Source organism: Gossypium raimondii, chromosome 12 (genome assembly GCF_025698545.1).
Source record: "Gossypium raimondii isolate GPD5lz chromosome 12, ASM2569854v1, whole genome shotgun sequence".
NCBI classification, from domain to species: Eukaryota; Viridiplantae; Streptophyta; class Magnoliopsida; order Malvales; family Malvaceae; genus Gossypium; species Gossypium raimondii.
In genome coordinates, this window is record NC_068576.1 from 5,423,736 (window position 1) to 5,448,721 (window position 24,986).

At 32.8% G+C, this 24,986-nt stretch overlaps 3 protein-coding genes across 4 annotated transcripts; 2 read left to right on the forward strand and 1 right to left on the reverse strand.

Moving 5' to 3' along the window:
• The first annotated feature begins 404 nt into the window (after positions 1–404).
• On the forward strand, positions 405–5,115 carry LOC105762989 (protein NLP2). 2 transcript variants are annotated; one of them, XM_012580989.2, is made up of 5 exons: positions 405–866; positions 1,149–2,233; positions 2,438–2,485; positions 2,567–3,587; positions 4,066–5,115. In XM_012580989.2, the coding sequence occupies exons 2-5, from the start codon at positions 1,343–1,345 to the stop codon at positions 4,953–4,955; spliced, it is 2,850 nt and encodes a 949-aa protein (XP_012436443.1). In that variant the 5' UTR covers positions 405–866; positions 1,149–1,342; the 3' UTR covers positions 4,956–5,115. The 2 variants fall into 2 exon arrangements, with proteins under 2 accessions (XP_012436443.1, XP_012436444.1); XM_012580990.2 differs by having other exon boundaries at positions 1,199–2,233.
• Positions 5,116–5,729: 614 nt separating this feature from the next.
• On the reverse strand, positions 5,730–8,283 carry LOC105762991 (cytochrome b-c1 complex subunit 6-1, mitochondrial). Its single transcript, XM_012580991.2, has 5 exons — positions 8,146–8,283; positions 7,791–7,838; positions 6,983–7,067; positions 6,091–6,180; positions 5,730–6,017 (listed from the first exon to the last, which is right to left on the reverse strand). Coding segments are annotated over exons 2-5 (210 nt in total). The 5' UTR covers positions 7,793–7,838; positions 8,146–8,283; the 3' UTR covers positions 5,730–5,984.
• Positions 8,284–19,493: 11,210 nt separating this feature from the next.
• On the forward strand, positions 19,494–24,085 carry LOC105762992 (WAT1-related protein At1g68170). Its single transcript, XM_012580992.2, has 7 exons — positions 19,494–19,719; positions 22,511–22,570; positions 22,651–22,767; positions 22,854–23,100; positions 23,177–23,335; positions 23,411–23,562; positions 23,638–24,085. Exons 1-7 carry the CDS (start codon positions 19,523–19,525, stop codon positions 23,879–23,881), a joined length of 1,176 nt encoding a protein of 391 aa, XP_012436446.1. The 5' UTR covers positions 19,494–19,522; the 3' UTR covers positions 23,882–24,085.
• The last annotated feature ends 901 nt before the right edge of the window (positions 24,086–24,986 follow it).

Consider the following 24,986-nt stretch of genomic DNA (forward strand, 5'->3'; position numbering starts at 1 on the left):
AATTGAAAGTTGAACCTTTGAAAACAAAAATGGAATCTTGTGAATGAGATGACAAAGCTGGTTTGATTTTTTTTATTAAATTGCAATAATTGCACTTGAAATATATTTAAATAATTTCCATTTTTAATAAATTTATTTAGTCTAATATTCAATTTTGGCCTCATACATTTACATGTAATATAGTCATTAAAAGTTATTAACTATTCTATTTAATATAATAATATATTAAATGACGTAAGTAAATATGATGGACAAAAAAAACATAAGTACAAAATATGTTAGTTAAACAAGGTTTAAATTAAAAGCAAATTGTCCAAACTAGAAAGCAATATTAAATATAAATAAAATGCAGGGAATCCGAAGGCTGAACATGCAAGGCAACCAACATTCAAACCTTTGGTTTCATCAAACTCAAGTCCGAAGAAGCTCTGGAGAGAGATTTTATTTTATTTTCACCCTTTATTTGAAGGGGTTGCAGTAGAAAGGAGAGAGAAATGGGAATATTGTGATTGGCTGCTGAAGTGGGGTCCTAAGGTTTTCCATAGACTAGAGAGAAGATTCTTCGGTGTTCACGCGCGTAGCTTTGGGAGTTTTTAGTTTATATAATATCATCGCCAAAGACAGCAACAGAAACTAGTGATGATGATAAAAATAACAGAAATGCAAGTTGGTTTTTTGTAATATATTTTCTGCTTGTGTGGTTGGGGTCTTGTGAGAAAGGAAAACAAAAGGGTACATTCATCCAAGAACAGTCACCACATCTTTTGTTAGATTAGATTGTTTCACTCAAAAGCCTATACTACATACTACACAGTCACAGAAACCTAAACTACCAAACTGGGATTTCCTCATAGATTCTTTGTAAAGTGAGTCGCTTTCTTTTCTTTCTATGTTTATTTCTTCTTTGTATTTGTTTCTTTTAGCTTTACATTTAAACACTAAAATGATGTTGCTTGTGTGATTATTGTATTGTGGAAAGCTGATGTTGGGAGTTGTGGGATCGAGTCATCTAAAATTTGAGTTGGTTTAAAATTAGAAATGAAGATATAGTTTTCATAGTGGCATGCTTTGCTTTGCTTTTCTTAGTATTTAACTATGAATGAAAAATATGGTAGGTTTCTTCCTCTGAAATGCATTTCTGATTGCAGTTCAATCAAAACAAATTTTTGTTGATACGATGTTTCTGCGCCTCCGACAGATTGGGTTTTTGGATACTGGCAAAAGGAAACTTTCCTGGAAGTTCCTCTTTTTGTTTTTCATCTTTACTGTGGTCTTGATACTGCTTGCAATTCGAATGTAATAATAAGGGCTCTGCTTGAAGCAAATTTGAAGCCTTTTCAACATGGAAGGTGGTGGTGGTGGATTTTCACCTAATTCTACTACCTTCGGGAACTTGTCTGATGCTGCTATGGACTTGGATTTTATGGATCAACTCTTGGTTGAAGGATGCTGGTTAGAGACTAGCGATGGCTTCAACTTTATGCAACCTGCTCCTTCAACATCTACCCCTTCTCCTCACTGCTTCCCTGTATCCGGCTCTAATACTTTTCCTTTTACCATAAACCCTCATCAAATGCATCAAGGAGAGACAGATATGCAATTTGCTCCCTCTCAAACTGACAACCTTTCTAAAACTCAGTCAAAAAACTGGGGTGGTGTTGAAAATGCTTCATCGTTATCCCAAACTGGAAGTTTTATAGTTGAAGGCACTGAGATGGGCAGTAGATGGTGGATAGGGCCTAAAGCGGAATCCGGTTCTTCTTTATCTGTGAAAGAGAGACTAATGCAGGCTATAAAATATTTGAAGGAATCTACTAAAGATAGGGATGTTCTTATCCAAATCTGGGTGCCTGTTACAAGAGAAGGTAAGCATGTTCTTACTACTGAAGGCCAGCCTTATTCTGTTAACACAAATAGCAAGTCCCTCAAAATCTTTAGAGATGTCTCCAAGTCCTATAACTTCCCTGCTGAGGAGGATTCAAATAAATCGGTTGGGTTGCCTGGCCGTGTCTTTTTGGGGAAGTTGCCTGAGTGGACACCTGATGTTCGTTTCTTCAGAAGCGAAGAATATCCGCGTGTTAGTTTTGCACTAAAGTACAATGTTGGTGGATCTCTAGCTCTTCCTGTTTTTGAACGAGCCAGTGGAACTTGCTTGGGTGTTGTTGAGGTTGTCACAACTGCTCAAAAGATCAATTATCACCCAGAACTGGAATACGTCTGCAAAGCTCTCGAGGTCTCTATTTTTCTCTTCTTCTACTTGTTCTTCTTTGTTTATCATCTGAAGGAACCTTACGAATTCATTTGAACATTGTAATAACTAGCTACAATGCTTGCAGTGTATATATTGAATCTTAGGACTTGTTTTTATCGATAATAGTTGTCTTTGTACTCATATTGCATCCGAATATACATTTAAATAAAGCATATCTGTTTGCAGGCTGTTGATCTAAGGACCTCACATAACTTCAGTCCTCCTAATGTTGAGGTAAAAGAACGGTATCGTAAAACTATAGTTTCAATGGTTCAAAATTTTATCACTCATTTCTGAGACCCTCTATATCCACAGGCTTGCAATGAGTTGTATCAAGCTGCATTGCCTGAGATAGCTGAGGTTCTGAGATCTGTCTGCAAGACATATAAGCTGCCTTTGGCTCTAACATGGGCCCCATGCCTCAGTCAAGGTAAAAGTGGATGCCGACATTCAGACGAGAACTATTATAATTGTGTTTCCACCGTGGATGCTGCTTGCTTCGTGGCTGATGACAAATTTTTGGGCTTCCTTGAGGCATGCTCTGAGCACCACCTGTTCAGAGGCCAAGGAATAGTTGGTAGAGCATTCACAACAGACAAAAAATGGTTTGCAACTGATATAACTGCCTTCAGTAAGACAAATTATCCTCTCTCTCACCATGCTAGGATGTTCAAACTGCGTGGCGCATTAGCTATTCCACTACAAAGCATTTTTACTGGATTGGTTGAATTCGTTTTGGAGTTATTCTTCCCAAAAGATTGTCATGAAAGCGAAGCACAGCAGCAGATGCTGAACTCATTGTCCAGTTTTATGCAACAGGCATGCCAGAGCTTGCATGTTGTTATGGACAAGGAGCTTGAAGAAGAAGTGATACTGCCCGTTAAGGAAGCGGTAGTTGCTTCTGATGGGATATCAGACAAAGAAGAAACTAAATTTAAGATTTCTTCTCCAAACGAGAACTCCCCAGAGGAGTCATCATGGATTGCCCACATGATGGAGGCCCAACAGAAGGGGAAAGGTGTTTATGTCTCCTGGGAATATCAAAAAGAAGAACCAAAAGAAGAGTTCAAGATGACAACCAGTTGGGAAGAAACTCGGCAAGAGTTATATAATAAGCAGGTACTTTCAGATTTTGGGCTGCTTCATCAAAATGCCGGAAGCATAGCTAGTCTTGAGGGAGGAGGTGGTGACTCCTCCTCATCTGGCGGACGTCACATTTTCGCACGTAAAAAAGCAGGTGAGAAGAGACGAACCAAGATGGAGAAGACAATCAGCTTGCAGGTTCTTAGGCAGTACTTTGCAGGGAGTCTTAAAGATGCTGCTAAAAGTATTGGTGGTAGGAAAATATTCCATTTATACTTAGAAGCCTCACATTCTTTTTTCACTTTATGTTCAACTAAACATTACTTAGTATATCGAAGTAACTACCATTAGTTATTCAAATAATCATACAGCTCGTGAAATTTTACTACATATAAATATCACAGTTTAAGCTTAAACGGTCGATCTTTCTCATGTCCTACCTCTTCTGCGCAATCTATTGTTGGTGAACCAGCTGCGACAGTGCTTCTCTTTTTGAAGCTAGAGATCGATTTAGCCTAGTGTATGCATCAATATATAAGGTGTCATATAAGTTCATACCGATATACTGAAAGGTTAATTTTAATGTGATATATCTGTGTCATACCTCATTTTGGAGTGATAGTATAAACGCCCTTGACCTCCATGCATTAGCATTTCGATCTATTTCTCTTTATAATGTGTAAAAGGACCCAGCTCACTTGGAGTCGCTTACAGAGTTTACTGTATTGCAGTGTGCCCCACTACTCTGAAAAGGATATGCAGGCAACACGGGATCACTCGATGGCCTTCTCGAAAAATTAAGAAGGTAGGCCACTCTTTAAGAAAACTTCAACTTGTGATTGACTCGGTCCAAGGTGCTGAGGGTGCCATTCAAATTGGATCCTTCTACTCAAGCTTCCCCGAACTGAGCTCACCAAACTTTTCTGGCAAGGGTCCTTCGTCATCCAAGATAAGTAACCAGTCAAAGCCATCAGAACCTCAAATTCAGAGCGGCGTGCTCAGCCAAGGAGCTGCTGCTGCTGCTCCAAAGTCTCCATCTTCTTCATGTAGCCAGAGTTCTGGTTCAAGTACCTGTTGTTCCACTGGAGCAAAACAGCGTAGTACCAGTATAAGCGCATTGTGTAGTACAGACGGGTTGACAGTGGAGAACCCCGAAGGAGCACTAAAGAGAGCTCTCAGTGATGCTGATTTGCAAGCCTTGAATCAAGAGGAGCCAAAGCTTCTTGCAAGATCCCAAAGCCATAAAACATTTGGTGAGCTACCTAGTTTTGAGACTAAACCTCCCTTGCCAAAAAGTGGTGGCCACAAATTACGAACTGCGGGTGCCATAAAAGTAAAAGTTATGTATAGAGAAGATAAGGTACGGTTGAGTTTGCAACCAAGCTGGGGTTTCAAAGACCTGCAACAAGAGATTGGTAGGCGTTTCAACATCGAAGATGTCAGCAGAATTGATCTCAAATACTTGGACGATGACGAGGAGTGGGTTCTTTTGACATGTGATGCTGACCTTGAGGAATGCGTTGATATATATAAATCATCCCAAAGCAAAACAATTAAAATCTCCCTTGAACAAGCTTCTCATCCGAATCTAGGAACTTCATTTGGTAGCAGTGCCCCATAATAACGCCGCGGGATGGATAGTATAACTTGATGGTTGTAGCAGTTTTTTAGGAACATATGATTTATTTCCCACATAATAGTGTAACCAACATTTATGTAATCTAATTAGTCAATACTGGGAATTATAGACTCTGCAATAACAAGTTTAGACGTTCACTTGATGATCTGCTGTATTTCCTTGTAATATTGATTCATTGCATTCAAGGGCAATTTGCAAAACCTGCGACGTATATTTACTACTACATATGCATGGATTTATATATTGCGCCACATGCATGACTTTACGCATCCATGACCAGATGAAGAGTACGTTTTAAAAAGGTAAAAATATATCAAATTAATCTCATCACTTTCTCGATATAATATTTATTGTTTTAAAAAATTATTTTTTTCATTTATAGTTCCGTATTTAATACATTAAAAACCTTGCAAAATATAACTATTAAATAATAAATATTAACTCCATTAAGATAGGACTCCCAGATACCTCCATCGTTTTTTTCTTTAAAAGAAAAGAATGAAGAGTAGGGGTGAATCTAGGCAAGATGATTCTAGCTTGAAGCATTACAAAGGCCGAGGGTTGCAATAGAAATTTCCCCGGGTAGTTAATCTGTGAATGCAACATTTTATCCAGTTAAAGGGTAATATTTAACAATAATTTTTAACGATTTTAATGGCGAAGCATCTGAAGAAACTTCTAAAAATTACACAACCAACTTAAGCACTAGTGGCCCATTGCATCATCAAAAGTCTATTCCAAATGAAGAGTGGGAAATGTAAGCAAAGATCGTTCCAACTCTGTCGCCCATGGGCATGTCTACTAGGAACCAAATTTATTGACAATGAGTAAACGTTTCCACAATAACAATAACAATAACAAAAATGTTTACCAGTGCTCAGATTAGCCACGCAGCAGGCACCATCTCATGTCTAAGGTACAAGGATACCAATAGTTTATGAAACAATTAACTCGCTTTTCAACTCAAAACAGCTCCACATGATGCTAATGTTACACAACATTGGCCCTCAATTATTTCAATTTCGAGAATAGAGTCTGTGCAACCTGCATTCCACCAACCCGGTATTAGGACACAGTACACAATATCACCTAAATGAAACTAAGGTAAGCTACTTACACATTTATCAATACAAGCCCAATAATCAAAATATTGACCAGTGCAATGCTTGTGGCCACTTTCGTCACCTTCAATTCTCTTAACACATGCCTGCAGGAAGCAAGTAACTTGTGTAAGTTGATGTGTAGTTCAGAATGTAGCAGAAGATTGTTCTAAAAAAGAACCAAGTATTTAGGACAAGAAACATAATGTTCATAGGAGGTTAATGTGAGTGTCTGGGTGTGAAGCCTATTATTTTCAGATATTGCCTTAAATCTGTTTTTTGTGAAATATCAAGTTGGGTCTGGCTCAATAGAAGAAAACAACTTGCATTTTCCTATGGTTTCACATATATACATATATATACAGACATATCCCAATAACTAGTTCTGGCTGCAAGCTTTTCTTGTGGTTAAAATGGGGTTTCAAAGAAGACAGAATGAAACCAACTCCTTAAAGAACCAACTCTTTCTTTTCCCCTTTTTTGGGTGTTCGGCCAAAGAATCACCGACTGTTGAGAAGGTAGACTCTTCTTCCTTCAATTTTCCTCCAACAAAGAATTTCTCAGTATAGCCACAAAACTTCAAGAAAATCATATGAAAATATAGGGAGGCAGATTAAAAAACAAGAAATAAAGGAGTAAATATGCCGGTTTTATAGGATTTCCCAAACTGATGCATTATATACAAACAGCATAGCATTTCTGCAGAAATGAAGCTCTGGGTTGAAGTAGGAAATGGGATGAATTTGTTGAAAAGTTTGCTAGCATTATGAAATTCCAATATTTAAAGAATAAAACAACACGCATGAATTAATACTTATAACAGCAATTATCAAACTCATATTTGAAAGAATGGTGAAAAAGATTCAAAAAACCTAGCTCAGTTTGCAAAACAAATCATTTATAACAAACCTCGTAAGCACGAAGTTGTTTCACACATTTAGGCTTGCAACCCTCTTCAAGATACTTCTTTTGATCAACAGGTTCCTCATCCGCCCTAACATTTTTAAACCATAATAGCTTAGATATTGACACAGTATTGAAAGGCATTCATAACTTTGAGGAAAAATAACATCACTGTTTCTTAAAGATAAAAATGTAATCAGGAAGCAACTATGGACCATAACCAAAGTTAGACCATAAAAATAACAATAAGGAACTAAATATTTCAGAATATACTTAATTTACGTTAACATCTACTGATATTAGATGATAAATAAATAAAAACTTAATTTTGATATTTTAAGCTTTGATCATTGTTAATTATTTCTTTTCCTGTAGTTTTCAGGAGAACAGCCTATCCTATGCGTTCCCACTACCTATCCAACTGATTGAATTAGAGGGAAAAAAAATGCTAATTTAATTCCAATTTGATATCATACGAGATCATTTCATCTGAATATCCAAAAATACGATGATTGTTCAATCTGTTGCAGTGTCCATGTTGCCCCTTACAGACAACCCCACAACCCAACAACATACTTTAATCACAAACTTATATAACAGATGCACCACACAGGCTTTATTCACAGTAGTATGATTATTTCCTATACCCAAGAATGATTACAGATCAAGAAACAAATAGAAAAAATATTTAACAACAGAATGCAAAACAAACTAAATTAATTGAGATAAAATATATCATCAAACTCACTCCACTTGCAAGCATATTATGAAACAGATAGAAACATATGTATAAGGAAAAAAAATAGAAGCTTACATTGCAAATGAAATGAAAAACGCAACAGTCAAGAGCTTTGGAGGTCACCTGGTAAATGAATTACAAAGTCAACAAAATAAAGCAGAGCGAGCAATCAAGTAATTTTGCAAAACCCTAAATGGATAATGAAATATTAAAATTAAAACACACACAGACAAATACACACCAGATATGAGATTTCTCATTAGAGAACCCAACAATAAATCTATTAAACCCAAACCCTAGATTTACAGATCAAGAAAAATTCCTGATCGCCTATAAAAATATTTAAAAAAAAAAAAACCCATCCGTAAGAGATCAATTAAGATAAAAGTCTAACACGAGTCAACGGAAAAGAAAATGTGGGAGTGAATACCTCAGGGATAGGAGCAGAAAATACTAAGCTACGGCTACCCTCTTTCCCTGCGGAAACTGCGAGTATAAAACAAACGTGACCTTAATTCAGACTTTAAAGTGCTCCCGTAATACGCACCGTCTGCATTTGTTCAGTTTGGGCCTTTTCAAGAACATTGGGTCCTGAATTTAGTCTGAGTATAATTAATTGGGCTCAATTTTTTAACGATGGGAGAGGTAGGACGATTTCAACCAATTGGAGATAGGCTAAGCCACCGGAGGAAGTGCTTCAGTTTCTACACGATGATTAAGTTGAAGATTCGCCTTGTTTATTTTATTTTATTTTTGTTTTATTACTTCTTTTGTACCAAAAAAAAAGAAGCTAACTAACTAGTTAGTTCGTCCCGATTAAATTACAATACGTTTGATTCACTAGAATGGAATAAGACTGTAATTGAATAATCATTCTGTAGAAATAAAATAAGGCTGTAATGGAATTGAATAGGTATAACAATAGTTTGGTTGGATGGAATGGGATGAGTATTGTATTAATATTCATGCATTTGGTTGAGAAGAATATAAATGTAAGGGTAAACTATACCCATAGTCATTTTTATTTTTCTCAAGTTACATTTTAGTCACTTATATTTGAAATGTTAGGTTTTAGTCAATTATGTTATTGTGTTGTAACATTTTAGTCATTTAAGTAGTTGATTGTCCTTAACGGTATAACTGTAAACTGATGTGACACGTTAAATCATCATTTCAAACAAAAATTTGAGGTTAAATTATATAATCGGTGTCTATATTTTTCATTTTAAGTAATTTACTTTTTTCTTTTATATTCTTTAAACTTTTCTCTTTTTTTTTTCTATTCTCTTCAGTTTCTCCATCTATTTTTCTAAAGAAGCAGGAAGTCGAAACTCATCATTGCCTATAACCAATACCCATAAACCCATACCATGCTTCTTTATAATAGTTTATTATTATTAAATATAATTTATATTTCAAAATATACCTTCCAAAAATTTAGAGAATTTGTTTATTATTAGATGGATTAATTTATAATTTAATTGAAGTTTGTTGAGATTGTGCTTAAAAAGGTGACAGTGACTCCGGAGATAGCAACATGAGGTTTTGTAATGTTTGTTGGATAGGGATGAAAGTCGTTGCTGACAGCTCAAGAGTGATGTGTCCTGGTTAAGAAATCTTATTCATATCGTATCGATAGTTGAGTTTAGTTAAAATGAGTAGCATAATAATTATGTTTCATTTATGAATTAAATCTTTGAAAAATGGAATCGCAGTATGAATTGTTAAAATGATTTATGAATTAATTTGTAATGCGATGGAAATGATTAATTGAGGGAGCACTAAAATTGAAATTTTCCTAAGGACTTTGTGGCGATTGATCCATGATTAGATTCTGTTAGTGATGAGAATGAATAATGGCCATGGATTTCGTCCAAATTATGCCAGCACTAGGATGCTCCAATTTTTACTAATAAATCTATAATATATATATATATATATATATATATATATATATATAAAGTCAGGAGTATATTACTGAAATAATTATAGTTTAAATAAAATAGAAGTTGCAGTAATAACACATTTAAAAATAATTTTAACTTAATAGAAATTGTGATAATTACACATTTAAAAATAATTACAATTACAACTACAACTATTAGTTAAAAATTGTACTAATTTTGTCACGTCCTAAAAATAGAGTAAGTGGACTGGATACGGAATTAGATTCAGTATTAATAATTAGGTAAAAATATTAAAATAATAAACAAGATTAAAATTCAGGTAGGGAAATTAAAATTAAGCGTTTGCTTGTTAATTAATTTAAAACGGATTTTAAATATGAAGCTGGTTTTGAAAAATAATTAATGAAATGAGTTTTTAATTACATTTAGACTGGTTTGGAAAAGGGTGGAAATCCAAAGTGGTTAAAAGGGTAATTGCTCAATTTTTAAAAAATGGTTGTCTAGCTAAACACCCCACCGTCACTTTCCCTCCATCTCTTCCATTTGAAAACTCTCTAAAAATCTCAATCTAAGTTTTCCTCTCAAATTAACAACTCAGACTCTCTAATCTCCCAAACACCAAAATAACCTCCAATTTCAAAGAAAAAATTGTGCTTTCTCCATCAATTTCGTCATTGTTCTTCTCACGTTCATCCTCAAATTAGATCCATAGTTCGTCATTTTTAACAAATTGAGGTAACATTGTGACTTTTTATGATCAAACAAAACATGTTAATTCAATTCGAGTGTGTAGTGTACTTATTATGTATGCAAAGTGTCAGATTAATCAGGAGCTTCTAGAGCAACGCAAAAGGCAAAGAGAAGCTTACCTAGCCTTTGACGTTCGAGCGAAAGCAATATGGTGAGTGATCGAAATTGCTACTTCTAGGCACAATTTAATGTGTTATTAGGGAGCTTAGGTTAGCCTAAACACCTATCCTAAATTCCGAGAGTAACTATCATGAAATTGATATGCTATGTTAATTATCATGAAATGTCAATGAAAATGTATGTGATTATAATGGAATATGATATGAGCTTGTTGATATTTACGCACACGATATGTGACCAATGTGATATGGCTCTTTGATCATTATGTGAGCACTTAAAAGTGCCTTATATGAGATTTGATTAAGTGATATAGATATGTGTTATACGATATGTGCATAAAATAGTAAGTACATGTGTGTTTAAATAGATATGTTGCCATTGTGATCTTTTGGAACCATTGGGTATCATTGGCATGTCATAAGATTGTGAGTACTCTCCATTATTTGCTTATGAATGTGGGCATTGAGTGTTGAAAAATCGGGCTTGAAAAACACAACGGAAAATAAGTTTAAAGGAAAAACCAAAGTTTTAAATTTTTTTTTCAAAATAAGAACTTGGTTGTGATATCTAAAGTAATAAACACTTAATCAAAATTATACATTTTCGATTCATCTAGGATGAACGCTTCGACCGAGTAGTCATCTTCGCTATTCTCAAGCTCATGTCTACTGAGTGTCGGCTCGTTTCAAATCAGAAAATTTTTCACAAAATTACTAATGGGGGAATTTCATAATTTCTCTAAAATTTGAGGTCAAGTTAAATTCAAGTGTATGAAAAATAATGACTCATAACTCTCTTTATATAAGGAGAGTTTATAGAGTTCAATTTTGATTAAACTTAATCACTTTAATATTTAATTAATAAATTATTAGATTAAATTTAGTATTAAATTTATTAAAGTAATAGATAATTTACCTATAAGATAAATATTAAATTAAATTTAATATTAAGATAATTATTTTAATATTAAATTAATAAAATACTATCAATATAAGTATTAAATTAAATTTATTAAAACAATATTATTTTTGAAATAGTTAATTTGAAATCAAATTATCCGGTAGAGCCCTAGTAGAAGTGTGATTCCTTTACTACTCAACCATTGAAGGACCACCCACCGACCATTAGAATGCCACTATTGCCACTGTCAACACTGTTGTGTCCAGTGGTGCCATCGTAGGTGCGACACCCTTACAGCACCCTGAGCAGGTTTAGTCCGAGCCTAGTGACGGCCCGGCCTGTCATATCCAACAATTGGTTGGATTGTCGACCCAATTTCACATACCATGCCCGGTTTGACCAGTTTTTTGGTCTTGCTCTCGATATCGATTTTGGGTTTCGGGCCTAATTTTAAATTTTAGATCCAATTTTCAAGTTCAATGGCCCATTGAGCCAATTAATTGGCTTGAAAATTAATTTTCAAAAATATCATATTTATTTTAATTAATTTGATTAATTTAATTTAATTTAATTTAATTTAATTTAATTTAATTTAATTTCAAATTACTTTAATCAAATTCTCTAGTTAAATAATTCTCATGACCTCCTAATTTAATTCCACATCGAATAAATTGACTCAATTAAATTATTTCCAAAGTCGTAGAGTTTTATTCTGATTCAAATGTTGAGCTAGTAAGGTATCAATTGGACATATACAATTAGGATCTAGTAATTGCAATTATGTCCAGAAGCATTGCTCTGATAATTCGCAATTACTTAATCATGGAGTTAGTCCACAAGAAGTACAATGATTGAAAATTCTTTATTGTATACTCTTTACGAAGCAATTCATCCAATTGCTTTGTCCAATGACCTTGTCATATGTGTGTTACCCTCATATGATATCCTTAATTCCTTTGAGTTAAATCCGTTCACTCAATACAATCATATTTTATCTAATTGTGACCATTGTGGCTTCTTAATGATTAATATGATCACTGTCAACAAATGACTGTGATAAATTGCTTATTCGAGAATAAGTAACCCGTGACCACGTTTCATATCGATCAATCCACAAAATGCCAATAAGAAGATATTGTTAACTCTTTAATTAAGCTATGAATTCCATTATTGCAAGTAAATTCATGCCATACACAAGTCATGTACCCAACATATCGGCTATGAGCTTGATCATCTTTAAAGCATAAGCCTCCATTTATATCAAAGCACATGAGTTATATACGCATGGACAGTGACTAACTCAATATTTAGGTAAATCACACAATGAACGTCACAAGTGAATTAATTCTATAATAGCCCGATTTTTAGTAGTGTCAGAAACAGTGGTTTGAGACCACCAAATCCGGCGAATAAGCTCATAAATTTTATTATTTAATATTTAAGAGTCAAATATGGTTTTAAAAAGATTTTTGAATTAATAATTTATGTCTTATAATGAATTATTAGATTTGAGTGATAAAACCCTAGTTCAAGTGGTTTTGAAAATTGAGGTATCAGGACCTCATTTCTATAAACTGAGCCATAAATATTTTTATAAATATTTTGAGTGTTATTAAGGTGGTATTAAAGTTTTGTTAAAAATTTAACGTTTTGATAATGACTTAAGAGTAATTAGGTATAAGGACTAAATTGCATAAAGGGTAAAAGTTGAGTTATAGATTAAATAAAAATTAAAGGGACTAAAGAAGTAATTATGCCATTGTTTCTTTATGAGGCGACATAAGGTAGATTTTTTGTGAATTTATTATATATATTATAAAATAAATCTTAAGTGTTAAGTATATATATTATATTATATAATAATATATTAATTTATAATAAAACAAAATAATAAAATAAAATAATTAAAAAGAAACAAAGCAAAAACGAAAAAGAAGAAAAAAGAAAGAAAGAAAGAAAAAGAAAATGGAGAAAGAAGGAGACGAGGGCCTTAGGGGTTTCAAAGTTCCAAGTTCAATTGATCAAGATCGGGTGAAAAATCGAGGAAAATAGAAAATTTCTAAAATGCCCCTGAACTTTGGTATTTCTACAATTTAGCCAGGTTAGTTCGTGTAAGTAAATTGTCTATATTTATATGTTTGAATTGAAAGTTATATATGTGAATTGTGTAAGTGCTATTTATATGAAATTAATTACATATCCGACAAGCCTGATAAATGTCAAGTTCCATTTGAAAAAATGAAATTCGATGGATACAAGATTTTTCGTATTGGTTGTAGTCCTGGATATGTTGTGGACACACCACAGCTCGAAAGAGTGTCCCGTTGTTAGCCCTCTCGAGCTTTCCGTTATGTGGTTCTTGCGAGCTTCCTGTTAATAGCTCTTCGGAGCATCCCGATTGGTTGTGATCCTGCATTTGTTGTGGACACACCACAGCTCTTATAAGCGTCCTAATATATAGTTCTTCGGAGCTTACCGATTAAAGGCTTTTTCACGAGCTTCCTGAAATATGGCTCTCTGAAGCTTCCCGATATTGGATCGTATGAGCTTCCTGTTAATGGCTCTCCGAAGCTTCCCGTTATACAGCTCACATGAGCTTCCCGTTATATGGCTCGAAAGAGCTTCCCGTTTATGTGCTTGTGTGAGCATTCCTGAATATGAATTGACGAATTTCAGATTTGTACACTTCATGTGTACTACCCGTATATCCATCAATATTTTAAATGATTCAACGGGCAAATTTTTTACTTGAGACAACATGAAATTGAAATGTACTATACCAGTATATACCCGAAATATATGGAATTGATATATGAATACAAGAAGTGGAAAGTTTATGAACATGAAAATTTTATTATTATTAAGCTCATACATGTTTCTTGATATTTATCTGAAACACATGGAAATGATGGTATATGATATATTGATATAATGAAATGAATGATATATGATTATGAAGAAACGGTAAGAGAATGATATGTATCATGATATGTATATATATGAATATTTTTATATGACGATACAAGGAAATTATGTAAGTTGAGATGAGTAATAAACTCGGTGTGACATTTTGAGAAAATAAGATTGTTAATGTTGAATTTATATGAAATATGTTTAAATACACTATTAAGTGTTGTTGTTTGATGCTTAGGCAAGTGCCAAGCTATTGGTTAAATGGTAATATGTTTATTTATATGATGCATTTAAAGGGTAAGTACTCAAATGAAAATATGCTAGTGCTCATGAAAGAGTGGTAAGGTTTAAGTTATGCAATTTCTTATGAAATGACTTATCATGTGATTAATTCGAAAAAGGCTATGTTTAAATGCACTAGCTTGTGGCTATGGTTGAATGATATGCTTATGACTGGTGTGTTATGCATATGGAATGAGTGTAGGAAGTAAAAAAAATGCAAATGAAAATAAAGAAATTTGGAAGAGTTAAAGTTGTTTAAAATTCTACTATGCTAGGAATAATATGTATAAGTGATATTGTAGATTTATTCACCTTGTGAGTTATTGAATATAACTTCACGAGTATTGCAGTGTCAATATTGGATTATTCTTTATATGTATAAATTTCATATTTGAAATGAATTGATATGATTAAATTTTATACGAGCTTACTAAGCATTCATTGCTGACGTAGTTGTTTTCCTTTACTTTTCAGATTATCGGAAGCTCAATCGGGTTGGAAGCTTGTCGGAGATATATCACACTATCCATCGATTTTATCGGTACTTTTGGATGTTTTGATTTTGGTTATAATGGCATGTATAGTGATTCTAGTTAATGTTGGCCTATATGTGTTTTGTTAAAATTAGTCACTTATTTGGCTTGTATGTTGGCACATTTTGGTTTGGTGCATATTATTTGCCTTATATGATTGATGTGTGATTTGGTTTATGATTGTATGGTAAAGGGGTAAAATGTTAGCTAAAAGTGCAATTATATAGATGTGTTTTTGGAATGTGATGAATTGATTAGGAATCGGTACCTTAATATATAAGGTATAAATATATTTAAATATATTAGTATATAAAATACATTTTGGCACCAGATGGTATGTTTTGGTAGGTAAGTGACTTGGTTTGAAATAATGCAAATTAGCTTGGTAAACCTTGGGGTACAATTATGCATATATGTTAGTTGTACATATGAATATATTGAATACATGAACACACATGTTATAATCTGTCATCTGAGGTGCCTAAAGGAATATTGGTCATAGGTTAACATATTATATATTTAAGGCTTGATTTTTAATTGTTTTGGATGCCATAATATGGCTTGTTTGTATGTATGATGATAACCATAGGTACATGCCTTGTTGGGTGAGAAAAATGGCTTCTAAAATAGCCTATTTTCATCCACACGGGTAGAGACACAGGCATGTGTCTCAGCCGTGTGTGACACACGGCCGTGTGTCTCCTGTATCTTTTAAAGAGTGCAAGCCAGTATGCTCACATGGCCTATCACACAGGAGTGTGGCTTGGCAATGTGACCCAAGTCAGAGAGCTTCCAAGTTTGGACACGGGTTGGGACACAGCCGTGTGCCCCTGTTTCAAATGCCCACACGGCCTGAGACATGGGCATGTCTCTTGACCGTATGAGACACATGGCTTGACCACACGGGCGTGTGTCCCCTATACCTTGGAAAATTTTTTGATGTTTTTTGAAAAATTCTCTGAGTAACCGATTTAATCTCGACTTATTTCTAATGTGTATTTTGGGCCTCGAGGGCTCATATAAGGGACTTTATGATTGAATTTTGATATGAATACTATATGATGTGAAATATCTGTTTACTTAATCTATAAATTTCGGTAATGCTCCATAACTCTATTCCGGCAATGGATACGGGTTAGGGGTGTTACAAATTCACAAACGCATTCATAATTAATTCATCTTGGGTCCAGTCCAACGTACCATTCTTTCAATGAATACATCTATGTCTCTACTTGTGGAGTCAACTGCTCCAATAGCCAAGACTAGTCATCTCCTCAATTGAAGTTATAGACGACATAATAATCCTTCTAAGTATTTGAATCAAATGCTTACTTTAATTCTTTTACAGGATTACGGGCTCGTTTAGATCATCTACTAATGTAAGTTATTTTTCTCGCAATGTAAATGTTCTTACAGTGCCACTTATCATCAGTTTGAACTTAGACAATCAATGAACTAATATTTTATTGTCACAATTTTTCTATGCATGCAAAATATGAAAGACAAGCACAAAAGACATAATAATGAAATGTGAAATAAATGTTATTTATTTATTCATTGTTCAAATACATAGAAACAATTACATGTTTACTATAATATGAGCACATTTCTCAACATTGAGGCCCCGAGATTAGTTTGGAGAGACAAGGAATTGTTGAACTTAACTCCATTCAATAGGATTGGTTGGTGTGTTTGGAGAGTGTTAGCTTCATGTTACATTTTTATAGGACTAGTATAGATTTTATGGGTCATTTGGAGTGTTAAGAGATCCGCTTATCAAATGCATATATGTTTATACATGTTTCTTAGTCACAATATGTCAATATATCTATATGATTGATAGGAGTTATGCTTAATGTTATGCCATGAGTGAATGGATATAGTATGCTTCCTTATAACCTTGAGATTGTCGTTTACTTGTGGCCATTTTGAGCACTCATTGAGCTTGTAAAAGCTCACACTCTTGTGTATATTTTACAGATAAATAGTTGGTTTGTTGGAGGAAAAGTGAGTCATCCAGGCAATCCAAAGCAAGGCCAAACTTTCTTAAGTATGTATTGTGTTTTCTACTCTAATAAGGATGGCAATGTGGGAACTTAATTGTGGAGTTAGACTTTGATATTTTCTTGGGTTGTAATAGACATTTTAAGGAATGTTTATGGACTTTTATAATTGCCTTTTGATCATTGACTGCTTGAGAATGTTGATTTTGAACATGCATGTTATGATGGTTTGAGTTGCATGATAAATGATTTGTATGCCTATAGGTGAATAATGACATAGGTGTTTTTAGTGCATGCTGGATGTTGGAGCAACTTTTAAATGACTTATTGATATGAAATAGACCTTTGATGCACATAAAAATGTTGGTAATGTAAAATTGGTATGCTAAGTAATTGATTTATGAAGTTAGAAACTGCATGCTAGCATAACTATTTACTTTGGATATCGAATTGTGTGTTGGTAAGTTCTGAAGTGTGTGAGTATGCTTAATATGATCTATGCATGTTATATGATATGTTGGATTAGAGAAATTAGGCTAAATGTACGAATTGGTATGCTTGGTAATGTGACAAAGTGTCATGTGCAGTTTTGGGTTGTTTTCTGTAGAAATTGTAGAGGACGTTATGATGAAGAATGTTGCATGGTTGCGAAGTGACATAATAAGTTATTGAACCATGTTTTGATAATTTTGCAATATAGTCTTCATTTTTATACTATGAAATTAGAGTCTTTAAATGCGATGAGATTACTTGAAATTTTGCATATTAAGTCCTATTTGGTTAATTTCATAATTATACTCTCGATTTTACAAAAAAATTCAAAGTATTTTACTAAACTTACAAAGTAGTCCTTAAATCTTTGTTTTGTAATTAATTGAGTCTTTCTTATCATTTTGAACTGTTTCTTTTAAATGTAGTCTAAATTTAGATGCTTTAAAGTGTATGTATGCTTAACTTGTTGAGTCATATATGATTTGTATATTGCATGAGAACAAAGGAATTTACCCTGTTGTTGTATTAATCAGAGTAGCGCAACGGAAACATGATTTAGAGTTTATATGTTTACCCTAAACTATATGATTGATGTTTATGCATGTAAATATGTTGCATGAATATTGTGAGGTGTGAACAGTGGTTTTGTGGTGTGTTTGGTGGTCGGTAAGAAGAGTCACGTAAGTGGCTAATGTGACATTCTGGATTCGGGTCGGATCGTCTCGACTGGGTTTGGGGCTCCACAAATTTTAAAATAAAGTTATTACTTGAATAGAACACTAAACATGAAATATAAGAATAAAGTTGTATATATTATTATTTAAGTTTCTGATTGAGTTGGTTTCACGATTCTACCATACACCAACTTGATTAAGGAAATTATGAAAATATCATTTCATAATTAAAATAAGTTATATTATTTTAAAGTACTTTAGTCTTTTTATTTTAACAATAACCAATAAAAATAAAAATATGTATATAGTGGGATTTAAACCCACCCAATTAGATTAGTAAAACCTTAAATTTACTATTAAACAAAAATTTTATTTTAATATATTTTATACATTTTTATTTTAATATGCACTATTTATTATCTCCATCAGTTGTATATTTATACTTAGATTTATTTAGGCCTTTAATTGAGTTGATGTCACGAGTCATCATGGCACCAACTCCACATATGATGAGATTTAAACCCACGTCAATTATGTTGATATAACCTTAAATTTACCACTCAATTGAAGCTTCATTTATTTTAACATGCACGTTTTATTACCTCCATCAGTTTTATATCTATACTAACGTTGTTAATTGAGTTGGTGTCACAAGTCAACTTGACATTGACTCACAATTGATGATAATACCATGATAAATAATTACAGTGTATTTAATATTTCTAATATGATGTATTTATGAGTTTAGATTTTATTTCACTCACAATTTAATCGAATTTTTAATTTTAATATCGTACATATTTCACGAATGATTATGATTAATTAATTTCAAACTGTATATTTTGTTATTTATTTCGCGCATATTTATTTGAAAATGTATTGTTTATGAATTTATTAAATACTTAAAAAATAGTAAGTGTGGGAATTGAACTTCAACGTAATCGACTACGTCATAATTAGCTTCCCAACACATTACGAGAGTTCCCCATGTGTTTAATTGCTATTGTTATACTAACCAGAAATTTACATCTAATTGAAAAAAAAGAAAAACTAAATTCCTCAGCACTCTCTCTCTTTCATTATTTAATATCTGAGGTTATGAAATTGAAATGTGCAGTTGCAGTAGAAAACGACAGTGCAGAAGCTTCTAAAAAGCTTTTCCTTTCTCTTTAAGTGTATAGAAAATATACGATAAGAGTTTTTTTTGTGTTTTGGAATATTGATAAAAGAAAAATGGGGAAGAACAAGTGTAGTATTTTACAAGGATTGAAGCCAGCAATGGCTATGGTGGTGGTTCAAGCAACATTTGCTGGAATGAATGTGCTGTATAAATTGGCTGCTAATGATGGAATGAGTTTGAAGATTATCACTGCCTACAGATTCTTATTTGCAGTTCCTGTTATGCTTCCTCTTGCTCTTCTCTTCGAAAGGTTTGCTTTTTTTTTTTTTTTTACATTAATACTCACTTCAAGTAGGATCTTAAGTATTTTTATTTCTATAGATCGATCTCTCTCCATGCTACTAAGTAATTGTTTTTCATGTAATTTCCTTTCTCCCCAAACAATGTTAACTTTAGGAAACAGTTTTGAATAAACATGCATAAAGGATCAAAATTTCATTATAAAAAAGAGAAAAATTCTACCATGAAGAAAGCATGCATGACTGATCAAGGGTTGCAGGCTTGTAGTTTATTTATTTAAAAGAGTCCAGTAGATTTAGAAAACTTGTGGATGATACAAAAAGAAAGTTGAGATCATTGTAAGTACAAGGATGACCATTTAAACTAAGAACTAGAACCATTTTTACCATGAAGTCAAAGTAGCGTTTAGTGTTACCATAATTTTCTGTCTACCAAGAAAAAAACTGTTGAAGTTGATTTAAGTCAAAGACTTAGGTGAGTTTGGATGCTCGGTGCCTTTATCTGCGGTTAGTATAAAAATAATAGTAACGGTGAGAGTAAATACTGTAGCGTGAAACGCACCACACCACACCACACCAAATCGCTCATCCAAATTTACCCAGGTTATATTTTGAAGAAGTATGAGTAGAGGAGAGGTGCGTGTTACCCTTTTGATTTGGTATGGCAGTTAGATTTGTTTTGGTAGTATTGTGTTGCGACTTTTGAATTTATTTAAAAAATAGAGTTCAACCGATTTGGAAAAAATGTTGAAAGCATGAGCTATATATGTATATATAATCAACAAAACTTACAGTTTTGGATGCCATATGGAATTTCCTTGTATACAACTTTTATTTATATTAGATTTTGTATAATATTATATTTATATTTCTATTTATATAATAAAAATTGAGTTATAAGTGAAAATGATAAAATATTTAGGCATAATAATAAAGTTAGTTCTTAATTTTTTTATTTTTTGTCAATTTGATTCTTATTTTTTAGTTAAATTTGATTTTTAAAAGAGTTGAATTTCACCACCAATATTTCAAAAGAGTTAAATTATTTTTTTAACCGAAATACTAACTAAAATGTTAAATTTTGCAAACACAAGAACTAGCATGATAATCCACGTATACCCACTAATTTTTTTGAATTTTTATTTGTGGATATTTTTATAATTTTAAATTATTTGTTGACATAACACATAAGATAAATAATGACATATCGGTATGAAATGTAAGTAGATATTGTCACGTAGGTTGCAGGTTGCTGCTTGACATTATTAAAAATAATATTTTAGTCAATATTTCTATTAAAAAGCTATTTAACTCATTTTGAAAATTTAATTGCTAAATTTAACTAAAAAAGGGTCAAATTGATAAGAAAAATAAAATTGAGGGTCAAATTTAACATTTTGCCAAACGCTTATCTTTGGGTTCAATCCTTAAACATTGCATTTTTAGTGTTTTATTTATCCATTTCAGTATAAAAATAGTAAAAGATGCAAAAGATCATTATATTCATATTTAATGCTTTATTAAAAGAGTTTTTAATTAATTTCCTAACGTGGCGAATTAACTCATAATATTATATACTAGATTTTATCACTCACAATGTGGGTGAATGAAAATATCTTATATTTTAAAAATATATTTATAAAAATATTTCAATATACTAGGTTTTTATATGAATATATTGATATTGTGCTTGATTCTTAAATAATGTTTTTCATTTATTTTATTTGAAAATTATATAAAAGTATAAAAAGATAAAAATACTCTTCTAATAATATTAATTTCCCTTTAAAATAAGGGTATTTTAGTAATTTTATTACTAAGTTGATTTTTAATTGACTTGTGACGCCAACTTAGTCAGCCATTTTATATTATATATATATAGAGAGAGAGATCAATAGGTATATGTTGAGGAGGAATCGATTCTCTTATTGGGAAGTCTTTCAAGTGTCGTCCTCTAAGCGGCTGACCTGGACCTCAAACAATAGAGGTATTGTACTAGGAGTTGTGTCTTGACTCTAAAGAGAGTTCAAATGGGTTTATGAAGTTTATCAAAAGTGCCTAGGATTTGCCTAGCCAAGTATGACCCTTTAGGGTTTGGGTTCGAACCCCACCAAAGCTAAAATGGTACAAATATTTCATTGGTGGATTCAAGGTGCTCTCGGTAAACTCTATAAGCCTCTTTAGGATCTCTTTGTAATAGGGAGACAAAACTTTGAAACTAAAATCAAGCATAGACACCTTAAGTACAGTACCTCTACTGTTCGAGGTTTAGATCGACTTTTTAGAAAATTTAGTACAAATTGGTAATTTATTGATTTTAGGAAAAACAACTTATTTTAAATAAATTAATACATACATATAGGATGTAAATGAGATAGTGGTGTTTGCAAACTATTCGAGTGTGACTCGAAAAAGAAAATTTAAATTCGATTACATAATTATCAAACTAAGCTTGAGCAACCAATCAAACCGAATTCAAGTTTAATAATACTCAGCTTGATTGAGTTTTTCATTTTAATATATATTTTAAATATTTTTATGTTATTAAATTATGTAGTTGCCTTTATATATATATATATATATTGTTAACCTTAAACTTAATTATCGATCTAAGGTCAAACTTAAATATGTATGAGCTTAGTCGAGCTTGAATTTATCAGTATAACTTCAATAAATCATAAGATTCCATTTGTTAAAAAATCTAATAATTAAATTTAAAACTCTTTAATTTATATGACTGTGTACATTATCCGTGCTTAAATAAATGTTATGGTTGAATAATATTATTCTGATTTGGCGCAGAAATAGGCCGAAACTCAGTTGGACCATACTCTTCCAGGCATTTCTTTGTGGATTATTTGGGTAAAGTTTCTAACTAATCATGTTCTCCTTTTTATATATGTATATACTAGTGTGTGAAGAAAATTAAGCATGTATTGCAGGGGATCACTATCTCAGAATCTATACATTGCAAGCCTAGCTCTAACTTCTGCAACATTTGTTTCTGCCATCACTAATCTCATGCCAGTCACTACCCTCATTTTTGCCGTCCTTTTAGGGTATATATAATGCATCTTTCAGTACTCCACCCTTATTTTAGCCCATACCAGGTTTTAAATTTATATATTATATATTTGAATGACAGACTGGAAAAGCTAGCATTTGGAACAATGGCAGGGAAGGCAAAAGTATTTGGAACATTAACAGGAATAGGAGGTGCAATGCTTCTCACATTCTACAAAGGAGTTGAAGTTAACGTTTGGCCTACACATTTGGAGCTTCTAAATCATGGTCCACCTGCATCACACCCTGCTGCCTCATCCAAATCTCTTTTGGGTCTTTTGCTAGCTTTTGCCTGCTGCATCTCTTACACCTTCTGGTTGCTCATTCAGGTAATATACCTACATTTTATTATTAACTCAAATGTTCTGTTAACAAGTATTTAGGTAAAGTAGTGGGATGATGTAGGCTAAGATGAGTAAAAATTACCCATGTCCTTACTCAAGCACGGCTTTGATGTGCATAATGGGAGCCATGCAATCAGTTGGTTATGCGCTTTGCTTGGAAAGAGATTGGAGCCAGTGGAAACTAGGTTTCAATATTAGGCTTCTCACTGTTGCTTACGCGGTGCGTGTCCATTAATCCTTTCCTTTTTATACTTGTATTATACGAGGAATCTGCAACTTTTTGTTTGTGTTGCAGGGAATTGCTGTGTCGGGATTGACTTGTACCATTGTAATTTGGTGTGTGCGCCTCAAAGGCCCTCTCTACGGTTCCATTTTTAACCCTCTAATGCTTGTTTTAGTCGCTTTGGCTGAGTCGTTGCTTTTAGATGCAAAGCTTTACCTGGGAAGGTTAGGGATGTTAATTTCTAATATGCAAAAATGAAGAGCTACTTATTTAACTTTTTCCCCCTCCTTAAATTTCAGCATACTTGGAGCAGTATTCATAGTGCTGGGGCTGTATATTGTGCTTTGGGGTAAAGGCAAGGAGATGAAGGATCAATTATCAGCATCAAGAAATGAAGTGCCACCATCAACGATAAGCTCCCTGCAGGAAGAACCTGTTGACATCATTGTCGACTCTACGGATGATAACATTTGTATTAACAGCCAAACGAATGTAGTAGCCCCCAAGGCTTCACCGATTAATCATCGACAAGATGAAGGATAGGAAAAGTAACAGGTGATAGGAGCACCAGAAAAAAAAGGAACTTGAATTTGGTTAATATTCAGTGAACTAAACCATAGACTACATTCGTGGTAGTACCAAATAGTTAGCTGGCTACCTTAGTGCATGAAATGCCATAAGCTTGTGACTAATGCGGAGTCGATTGCAAATTAATTAATAAGTGTAGTGGTTAATTCTATAAAACAACCCAAAGTGTAAATGAGCCGTCACTCAAATCAGGTTCACTAAGGGGATTTAAGGAGATAAAATACGATTTTTGTTTCTACACTTAATTACTGAAAACAACATTTTGTCTTACCCCTAAGGAGGCTTAGTAGCATCATTTCTTTCGATTAATTAATATTAATTAAAATTACAAAAGAATATTCGCACCAAACACATAATTCAAGTATGACACGATATGAATATTACGACACCTAATTTTTAAAAATTAGGATACAAGTACAACAGGACACAATAATAAAAAATATTTTTATAAAATATTTTAACATTATAATGTTTCATTTTAAATAGAAATATTAATATTTTCAATAATTTATAATTAAAACTATATTTTTAATTAAAAGTAAAATTTTAATCAAATAAGTAAATTTAGGGGTGAGCAAAATTCGATTCGACTCGAAAAAATCGAAAAAAAATTCGAATTTCGAGTTAAACGAATCGAGTTATTCGAGTTAATCGAGTTATTGAATCAACTCAATTTTTTTCAAATTCGAGTTCGAATCGAGTTGAGTTTTCAATTGAATAACTCGAATAATTGAATAATTCGAATATCAAACTATAATATTTTACAGTTTTACCTAAACTCTCAAACTTTTTACTTTTCCTCAAAACTTTTACTCCTTCCCACTTTTCCCCAAAACTTTTACTCCCTCCTCCCAACCCCAATCTACTCAAAATACATTTCCTACCAAAATTTTACTCTTCCATTCATTTTTTTCAAAATTTTACTCTCAAAACCCTTAAAACTTTTTATTTTCCCCAAAATTTTACTCCTCCCACTTTTCCCTAAAATTTTTATTCTCTTCCCATCCCACCTCCCATCTACCCCAAACCCTCCCCTCCAAATTTTTTTAATATTTTCCTC

Bases quoted from the DNA above. Each gene is read 5' to 3' on its own strand.
- LOC105762989 (XM_012580989.2), top strand. From the start codon at position 1,343: ATGGAAGGTGGTGGTGGTGGATTTTCACCTAATTCTACTACCTTCGGG. The intron at 2,234-2,437 runs GTCTCTATTTTT...ATCTGTTTGCAG, and splicing joins ACGTCTGCAAAGCTCTCGAG to GCTGTTGATCTAAGGACCTC. The intron at 3,588-4,065 runs GTAGGAAAATAT...ACTGTATTGCAG, and splicing joins TGCTGCTAAAAGTATTGGTG to TGTGCCCCACTACTCTGAAA.
- LOC105762991 (XM_012580991.2), bottom strand. The intron at 6,181-6,982 runs GTTTGTTATAAA...TGCTTCCTGCAG, and splicing joins AACAACTTCGTGCTTACGAG to GCATGTGTTAAGAGAATTGA. The intron at 6,018-6,090 runs GTAAGTAGCTTA...GGTGGAATGCAG, and splicing joins GGGCTTGTATTGATAAATGT to GTTGCACAGACTCTATTCTC.
- LOC105762992 (XM_012580992.2), top strand. From the start codon at position 19,523: ATGGGGAAGAACAAGTGTAGTATTTTACAAGGATTGAAGCCAGCAATG. The intron at 22,571-22,650 runs GTAAAGTTTCTA...CATGTATTGCAG, and splicing joins TTTCTTTGTGGATTATTTGG to GGGATCACTATCTCAGAATC. The intron at 23,336-23,410 runs GTGCGTGTCCAT...TTTGTGTTGCAG, and splicing joins TTCTCACTGTTGCTTACGCG to GGAATTGCTGTGTCGGGATT.